Here is a 10403-nt window from a genome sequence, read left to right on the forward strand (position 1 = left end):
TTTAAAGAAGTTTGATTGGTAGGGATTGAATTACTGTTAAAAGATGTTGAATATATGTGTAGATGGAGATGGTCGAATTCGATTTTATTTACTGGTTTTCTATTTTTCATTTTTCTCTTGAAATGACGTAAGTTGAATAGTTTGAAAGCCACTTTTGAGTATAAGTTTTGAATAATACTATAGGGTAGCAGCTTAGTGATAGAAACGTAAGAATTCAACAATCTTCGTGAGATCTTCCTACGTTCCGATATGCTTTAGAGTTCAAACTTTTGTTAAGATAAACCAGTAGCATCTCACCAAACAGATTCGCCTTTTGATGATGCAAGCAATGAACTCCATACTTTAAAATGAATGAAAGAAAGAGAACACCGACACCCGATTCTTCAAAACCTTAGATTAGAAAGTGAAACCATCCAAACAAACTGCAGGACAAAACATACCTGCTCTGCCAGCTAATTGGTGATTATTATATGGGACAGGAAGATTTGAAAGGGAAAAAAGAAAATGAAAATGAAGATGTAAGGTGCTAGATGAGGAAATTTTGTACGGCAAAAATGATGCAATCTGTGGTGGAATTAAACTGCGAGGTGGGGCTATGATTTGCCATACAGATGTAACTTGGAACTTGATATGGTAGCATGCAGCGGCTCAGCCGCTTCACCACAAGGACGACGTACTCAACCCAGGGTCCTACACCATTCCCATTCCCTGTTTTCATATCAGTACCCACCTAAACATGTCCCAATCCCACCATGTACACAGCCTTTTCACTACCAAACATATCTCTCCATCTGGGTTAAGATCTTCCTCACTTAGATAACGCCACGATCTAAACGGTCTTAACTCAGTTATCAGAATCCTGCTTTTTACTCTTTCCAGACTATATTAAAAAAATGTTTTGCTAAAGCCTTTTCTGTCGTTTTTAGATTTTTTTACAATTTCCAGTTGAAGTGCCGAGAAAGCACTTGCAAGCCATCATAATTCATAAACCTAGTCCTTAAAGAGGATTCTCGATGCCATACAATTTCCTGCTTTACCCAGCCTGTGTTGTCGATTTCAGAAAGAACATATTCCATGTTTTATTTCTCAACTTTTAAGGCAAGCATATCGCAATACTCATGGCAAAGAAACATGAAATAAGGAATCAAATCAAGTGCTGCTTATAAAATATAAAATATTTGTATACGTTTCAGAGTACCAGTCGAATCGTCAAAAACACTACGCTCCACAGTCCATCTAGCACATGTAATACCCTGAGCAGTATCTGAAAAACGAAACCATGCTATATGTTGACCTAAAAGAGATTATGGACACAAACAATCCTGGTATTTCAGTAGAAGCTCTGTACTTTCATTACGAGAGCGCAACTTAATTACCATACAATAATACTATCAGAAACCCTTTTCCCAAAACTAGGGTCATATAAACAAAAGGAACCAACCTAACAACCCAAAAAAACAACCATGTAACACCAGGACACACGAGCAATCGAAACAAGGGAAAGCAAACTCCCATATCTAGCTATATCCATACATCTAAAAGGGTCAGTCTATAGCCGCTAGCTTCATCTAACTTCAATAAAACCAGCTCCATTTCCAACTATCATGGCCACACTGTACAAATCATCAAAATCACTATATATACAATAATCAATTACATTGTATAAGTACCACCTTCCCAAGTAGCAATGTAATCATTTAGCTAAGAGCTCGAAGTAGACGCCTCTTGTCTTGATTCCCTCAAATATCGAAGCAGCGTTTCGGCCTGTAAAAAACAAGCCAGAAGTTTAATATCCAGGTCATTCTTTAAGATACCACGAATCCCCAACAACTTGCATCATATGCAAATTAATGCTGAAGAAAATAATCAATCGAATTAGTATGTAGTAACTTTTTGACCGGGCTTTTGCAAAAATGATTTTGAATGAAATTTATTTTATAAAATTGACTTCTATTAGAATTTATGTCGAAGTAATTTTTTTTACGCCATTCAAAAACAACTACTTAGATTGCATAAACTAAAACCCAAATCTGGATCCAAGATTAATTTGTCAAAATAGAATTAAACGTGTGAACATTCACTTATAATTATGTTAATTACCTCGTCACTTTATTAATATTTTGGATGACTCGATGTAAAACCAGAACACTTAATACGACGATTGAATTGAAGTTTGTTAGTATGACGAGACTGAATACAAGTTATGATAAACGAAAAAGGGGGGGTTTGATTTGACTGACCTTGTGCTTAGCTCGAACACTGCCAGTTTGAGAAAGGGCAACGAGAGGAGGAATCCCACCCTCTCTGACAAGAAACCCTCTGTTTCTGATACTGTCAACACAGAGCTGAAGAAGGGTCAGAACAGCGAACTCCTTCCCCTTAACAGACCCATCCTCAATGGCTTCCACAAGAGCAGCGATCCCACCTTCTTCCACAATTGCGTCCTTCCCTTCCTGAATCCCTGCCAGGCTGTTCAGCACCACCATGGCCTTTTCCGCCATGCCGCTCCCCTGCTCCGCCACCATCTCCACCAGCGGCTTCACCGCACCGGCGCTCACTGCCCTCTCCTTGTTCTGCCTCACGGAACACAGCTTATAAAGGGTCGTCAGCGCGTCCTTCTTCCCTCTGCTCGAACCGTTCAGAAGAAGCGAAACCAAGGGCGGTATCGCTCCGGAAGCCCCGATGGAGCTTTTGTTCTCTTCCACCAACGCCAGGCTCAGAAGCGCGCATGCCGCGTTCTGCTTCGAAGTTTCCGTTCCCGTTTTCAGCACATAAATCAGCGACTTCACTGCTCCGGCATTGGTTATCAGCATTTTATTGTCCTCGTGGAGAGATAGATTTAACAGCGCGGTTACCGCATGTTCCTGCGTCCAAGGATCACTACAACGGAGAAGAGGAACAAGAACAGGCACCGCGCCGGACTCCGCAATCAAAATCCGGTTGTCGGCGCGGTTCTTCGCTAGCAGCCGGAGCTTCGCCGCCGCGGAGCGCTTTACCGCCACCGACTGCGACTGGAGGCCGTCGATGCAAATCTTCACCGTCGGCTGGAGATCCTCCGGCGAAATGCTCTCGATAATCTCCGTAGAGAAGCTCTCCCTCTGCAGGAAACCCGTGCAGGGCTCCGGCTCCGGCTCCGGCTCCACTTCTCCAGATATATTGTTCTTCTGTACGCATTGCGGTGATGGGAGTGTCGCAAGGCGCTGCAGCTCGCCGGAGATGTCGCTGCTACATGCGGAGAAATCACTGAAGGCCTGAGAGAGGTCGAGGAAGTCCTCCTCTGCAGGTGAGGACTTCAAGGATTTGTTGTTCCGCGACGCGAGCTCGCCGAGGCGGAGGTCGACGACGGAGTCAGTGAGGTTCTCCGATAGACAGGTGGATTTCTCGGTGAAGGAGCAGCTGCTGTCATCATCTTGGAAGAAATTGGAGCGTATCGTGCGCATGGACCTTCCTATATGACGCTGCGTTTTGGACGAAACGGAAGAGTGGTACTGATAACTTCTGGCCAAGGGGAAACGGCTCGAATTAGACCGTGATTCCTCCAGCGAAACCATTCTCGAAGCTTCCACGCGCACAAATTGGGAATTAGGGTTCCGTGTAGTGAGGTATTTACGTTTCTTAGCTCAGAGTTTCATAGTGAAAATAAAGGAAGTGAGTGAAGGCAGCGCCAGGTTGAAGACGACGAATAATAAGGAGAAGAAGAATAACTGTTTGATTTTTCTATTTTCGTTTTATTATTTGGCTGTGAATGGTGAACGCATTGGTATCCGGGACGGGCTATTCTTACTGGACGTTCAGATTTGTAGTGTAACGGTCGGTGCTGATAAAGCAGAATCTTATAAATCGACGGTTAGAAATGTGTGGGGGAGGTGAATGAATTGAAGAATGGGTTTGGGATAGTATCATGTGGGGTCGTGGGCGTCGGTCAGAACCGTCGTCGTTTTGTGGTAGCTTTTTTAACTGCAGTTGGTGTCTGGATGTAATTACTGAAAAGCCCTCGGCGGATTTGCCTTGGTATGGTTTGGTGACATGGGAATATTCTGGTGGAGGGAGGTGTACGAAAAGAGTCGAAGACAGTTGTTAAGTGTAAGGAACAAGTGGCACGTGTTGGCCTGATGAGGACAGGGGTTTTGCAGTTTACCTTAAACTTATTATATCTGCGCCGTATGATCTAGTGATCTGTATTATCTGAGTTATTTATTGCAAGTCAAAGTGTTTTTATGGGACGTAACAGAAATATGTTTTATGGGACTGTGCCTTTACCTTATTTAGCTATGACATTAGACACACAGGCATGAATTGGCATATTGCATGGACATTTTTATCCCTATCTTTTCTATTTTTTTTTATTTTTAAATAAACAATGTTTTATATTTTAAATTATAAATACTTTCATCTTCCTCAAGTTTCATTTTTTTCTTATCCTTTTAGGTCTCCCCAAGTTATTATAGCCACTTCACTTCTGTGGTGGCCCTATACAGCTCAAATGAAATCAATCCTGCTGAATCACCTACTACTGTGCAAATTATAGCTCACTAACTTTCTAATCAACGCTATTAAATGCTCAAATTTTACTCTTTTAACTAAAATTATTACTCCTTTTTATTCTTTATTCAACATCGTATTTTAAAAAGTGATTCTTTTTTATTTACTTTTTGTTTTTCTAATATTGGAAAATTTTTAATTATCATTTACTTTTCACTTATTTTTATTACTATTTATATCTATCATAAAAATACACAATCTGTTAAAAAGATTTAAAACCCCCAATCTAATACAAGTCTAAATAACTTGTGTCATATATTAATTTTTAAATTTTGTTAAAAATCTCTAGCTATGCCATTTAAACTTGTATAGTTAACAATCATTTAACTCTCTACAAAAACGTCACCTGGTGAAACATGTTTCTTCATTTTTTTTTTTAAGTCAATCATGTGTTTTGAATTTTCAATAAATATAGTCGAGATATTGAAGCTTTCAATAGTTCAATTACATCTTTTAAATGTCACACCAATGCTAAACATTTTTAGAAACTAAAAATGATGACTTTTTATGAGAAAAAAGTTATAGTTTACTCTAAACTAAAAAGGATAACGTAGCATTTAATATTTATTTAAATTAAAATATTGTGTAAATTTAGTTCATTTTAAATCAGTAATATAAAAGTTACTTCTAGAAAGACTTTAATCTTGAATTGCAAGACCAGTAAGCATTGAGTTTAATCCTATTGAATAAGATTTCAAATCTAATTAATATATATATATATATATATATATATATATATATATATATATAATTAAAAAATGAGATAATATTAAAAATAACAATAAATTCCTCAACAAAACTAATCATCAATAAAAAAATTAAAAAATATATTATGCTAATTATATAGTTGAAAATTTCAAAATTATATTAGATAATAGGAGATACATAATATTGAGTTCGAGTAAAATTTGTAAAAGTATTAAAAAAGTAACCAATTCTATTAATATGTTATTTATTATTCTGAGTATTAACAGGGCGATTTCTTTATCTGTTGCCTACATTTATTGACAGGTTTCATCTCTCAACTATCATACTATAACCAGTTTAAACTTTTACATTAATTATCTACCAAGTATCATACAAATTTAACTCTAATATAAAACCAGTGAACACGTGGATAAATATTCAATTGGAAATCCCTGTGCCAATGGTTGCTGCCCTGTTTTCCAAATTGGTGGCCTTCTAGATATTATGTTATCAACATCATTATTACAAATAACTCATCATATTGTTCCATTTTAAATTTTATCGTAATTTCATTTTCAAAAGTAATTTCAAACTAATAATTATCTGTAATGAAAAAAAAAATTAAGAGGGGAAATATTTTTTTATTCAAGTTAAAACAAGCGGGGAAATATATCATAAATTTTTTCAATATCATGAAAAACTATAATAAACAGGCATTTCAATATACAAATACATTATAAGGAGAGTTCATGATAGATAAATATATTAAAATAAACAAATTATATTGTTATTCTATAATAAAGTAATTAAATTGTCAAGTAATACACATCCCATATTCTTTTAATATTTTATTTGCCCTGAATAGATAGTAGTTGTTCTCCTTATTACCTTAGTTTCTCTTGTTAGTCTCCAGCATATTTCAGACTGGAGAACAAGTAGCAAAAAGGATATCCTTCATACCCAAACAGTGGGCATCAAGTTTTTAAATTTTTAAATTGGGTTAGAAATCTTTAAAATTTGACGTCGAATTTGAAATTTAATTTTATTTTAAATTTTAAAAAGAATAAATATAGTTATTATAATTCAATTTTAATAGATTTTTGTTCATAATGAGTTTTAAAATAATATTTGGATTGTTTACATAAATTTCAACTTAAATTTTAATTTAAAATACTATTTAACAAAAAAAATTAACTTAGTCAAGTTAAAATAATTATATTCATTTATTTTTAAAATTTAGAAGCTAAAATATATTAAAGTTTAAAACAATAATAAATTTTAATTTTATATATAAATTTATAAACTAAAAATATATTTAATTATTTTCAAATGTTTAATTTTAAAGTGAGAATTTGTAAAGTGAAAAGTATAATAATTTTAAAGTCAGAATTTGTAAAGAGAAAAGTATATTTTTTATATATTTTTCTCATTTTTTTATACTTTTTATACTATGTATACGAACAGTTACATATAGATTGTCGTGGTGTGATTGATCGTTCAAAACATAAAAAAAAAGTTATTGATCAGAATTAAAATAAGTTAAATATTTAATTAACATAAACAATACACTAATCAAATTTTAAAGAAATTAGATAATTAGATCGACCACAACAAAAATATCTAATTAGCATAAACATTCCACTAATCAAATTTAAAAAAAATGAATGATAATTAGGTCAATTATAATAAAAAAAATTCATAAAGCTATAAATATAAGTGAAATATATTATTATTTAAACATTAATTATGCTTTTATTATAACATTAACTACTGATCAATTTAGATTGAGTTTAGTATCAATTTGAACACACAATAAGTAATCAAACTACACAAGACAAAATAATTGAAACGAACCGATTTAACTTTAAGAAAACTGTTTTATAAGATTATTTACTTTAATTCAATTTAATTTTTTGAAATAACTATTTTTTCACAATCCTATTTAATGCAATAATAACAAAAATAATATATAATCTCACTAATTATGGACAAACTGAAAATCTTGGGTTATATCCAGAATATTACTTTTATATCAAAAGGAAACAGATACATGAAACGCTGTGTTATTCTTTATATTTAGTTATATAAAATTTACGAAAAATCTTCGAATCCGAAAATATTATCTGGCTTTGTGACTTTACAAACGCGTTTTTTTAACGGTTTAAAATAAGAGGAGCCGAATAAGTTAGTGGATTAAATATCTCCAACCTATCTTCATTAAAAAGTTGAACTAAATGAACTAGCTCAAAAGATCCAATTTATATCACCACCAATAATAATTTTACTATATATATATAAAGAGACTTAATTGTTTTTTGCAAGAAGCTTCTGATTTAAAGAAGGGATATACTCTGTGAAACATGTTTCTAGAATCAAGTTAGGTAGACCTAAGTGATTACATTTGACCACAGTCCCAAAGTCAATCTCAAACAATAGTTATTCAGAGATTTATAGCAACATGCCAAACTTGTGTTTAAAATTGCAGATTTATAGTAATGACTATGAATTTATTTCAAAATCACATCAAAACACAAAAAGACAAATTTAACATAAATTATTATAACAAAAATATCACTTCATAACTTTAATTCATAATAAATATCTGATTATACATACGATATTGAAAATAATATAAATCTATACATCATATACTTTGCACCTTTCAAGAATTAAATTAAAGGTAATAATTTAATTTGAATGTTATGTAAGGATGTAGCATTCTGAGCTGTCCACAACCCAAGTTGTATTTTAATATAAATATATTAAAACATAACTATATTGAAATTGGTTTTATCTAATGTAGAGAATATTGGTTTAATTCATAGTTGCAGGTTTCGTTTTTCAGGAAAAAATATTTTCCTTATAAGACAATGATATTACGCTGAAAATGATATTTTTTTGAGAATGACTGAAAATAACTGACGAATTGCGCAAGTTGATTTCTTACGAATAATGAACAACTTGTCGAAAATGAAATAATAATTTCAACATCTCCAACACTTTGCCGACTATATCAGCAATGGAGTTTTGTAATTTGCACTATAAATAGAATTTTTAATTCTAACAATAATTTGCACTGTTTTTGTAATTAGTGCGATTATTTAAAGTGGATAAACACATAATAAAATGAAAACACACTGAGCTTGATTTCAATGAAAACAAATACTACCTTTATAATGTTGATTAATTTTGGAGCTTTGTGACAGGGTAACGGTAGGGTAGGTTGTTAAAGCGTAATTAAAAGATTTAAAATGTTTAAGTGAGTGATAATTAAATAGACCAAGAAATTTATGCTGGAACAGGTGGTAATTAATTTCGTTGAGTTTAATTAGTTGAACTAACGAATGTCGTCCACGATAACGCGTGTTTGACCACAAATATGATAAAGCCACCAACTCAAACAAAGTGTGGTTAAGGAGTTGGGAAGTTAAACACGCAAAGAAGTGAGATCACCACGTGTGGGTTATACAAAATAATTTAATAACATTTTTCTGACAATTTAATATCGTGTCTCGGATTCATCATATTAATATTTATAATAATTATTATTTTTGATCAATTATACAATAACACAAAATAATATTAAAATATTAAAAAAAAATGTTATGAAAATATTATTATCCTTACCGTAATATCTATCATTAAGAAGCCAAACAGTGAATTATTGTATTCACATTAACAAACTTACTTTTTCAACTTTTATCTATTCTCTTTATCAGACTATAATCATGCCTTTGCACACTTACTTTTTCTTACCACTCATTGCTCTCTGTGCTCGCATTTCTTTATAAGCTTTTTCCAAACAAAGAAAAACTATCTACGAATTGGTCGTCTTTCAACTATGTTTTCAACTTTACAAATCTCGAATGTTCTATTCTACACCAACAGTTATCAAATACTACTATTTATAGTAAGAATTGGATAGGAAAAGTAAAGTTAATACAATAGAACATGATAATGGTTTAATAATACAAAAGAACTTTCAACCGAAAATTCATGAATTGGTGACCACGTTTTATAATGAAAACTGATTTTCTCTTACTATTATTAGGATGACTAAATTTTAGACGTATATTTAAGGTTTGTATTTGTAAATTATTTTGACATTAATTTTAATTTTTCCAACATGTTTTCGGATAACACAATAATGTAGATTTGTCCCTTTCTTAATTTAAAGCTTGAGTGCAACATTACTCAACTCCAATGTCAATCTATATCATCTGGCAAGTGTGTTATCCAATGCATACTCAATCAACGTCCAAACCCTACCATCTAACACAGATTTTGGATTGAATAACTTTTACTATGATCCTGCATTATGTTTGACCTTTTTTTTTCACTTAGAATTCATTTTAAAGTTAAAATTCAAAGTGCAAAGTTTGATTATTTTTTTCTTACTAAAAATATGACCGAAGAAAAAAATGCGGAGAGATGAAAGAGCAAGAAGAAGAGATGAGAGACTGGTAAAGTGAGAAAAGTGGGAAGAAGAATTGTGGGAGCAAAAACAACTATTTTCTCCTCAAATTTCTTAACCTTTTACAAATTTCCTCTTTCCTTTTCTTTTAAATTAAATATATATTTTTTAAATATGAATTATATTTGATGTTATTATTTTAAGTCTTAAAAGAAATAAAAAAATTAAAATTGAACTAACATCGCCTAGATTTCTTATTTAATTTAAAGAAACGAATTTATTTATAATTTTACACAAAATGCGTGAAATTAAGAGAACGATTCCTAATAAAGAAAAGGTTGGCAATAGGTCAAATAATCCGATAGATATTTAAGACTTGGCCTGTATGATCAAGTCAAATATTTTTCAAAAGAATAAACTAGTAAACGTTTTTAAAAATATATCTAGTTAAGATAGAGAGCTTCAAACTATTAAAAAACATTTTACATACCAATACATTCAAATAAATATAAATAAATTTTAGTGTAATTATTCTTTTTATAACATATTAAAATCTAACATTTCTTTATATTTTTAAAATACCATGCATGGTAATTTACATAAAGATCCAAGTCTATGAGTTCATTAAAAAAATACGGTGTTGTAATAAAATCGGTTCTTAAAAGTTTACCAAAATATAGATTTGTACCCCTTATAATAAAATAAATTTTAAATAAATGATTAGGATGACCAGAAGTAGATTTATATGTTATATTTATTT

At 31.9% G+C, this 10403-nt stretch overlaps 1 protein-coding gene across 1 annotated transcript; it reads right to left on the reverse strand.

Annotated features, from left to right (window-relative positions):
- Positions 1 to 1137: 1137 nt before the first annotated feature.
- On the reverse strand, positions 1138 to 3792 carry LOC124839444 (uncharacterized). Its single transcript, XM_047315270.2, has 2 exons — positions 2241 to 3792; positions 1138 to 1764 (listed from the first exon to the last, which is right to left on the reverse strand). The coding sequence occupies exons 1-2, from the start codon at positions 3549 to 3551 to the stop codon at positions 1702 to 1704; spliced, it is 1374 nt and encodes a 457-aa protein (XP_047171226.2). The 5' UTR covers positions 3552 to 3792; the 3' UTR covers positions 1138 to 1701.
- Positions 3793 to 10403: the final 6611 nt, after the last annotated feature.

Source organism: Vigna umbellata, chromosome 5 (assembly GCF_029865625.1).
Source record: "Vigna umbellata cultivar VRB3 chromosome 5, Vumbellata_1.0, whole genome shotgun sequence".
Taxonomy (NCBI): domain Eukaryota; kingdom Viridiplantae; phylum Streptophyta; class Magnoliopsida; order Fabales; family Fabaceae; genus Vigna; species Vigna umbellata.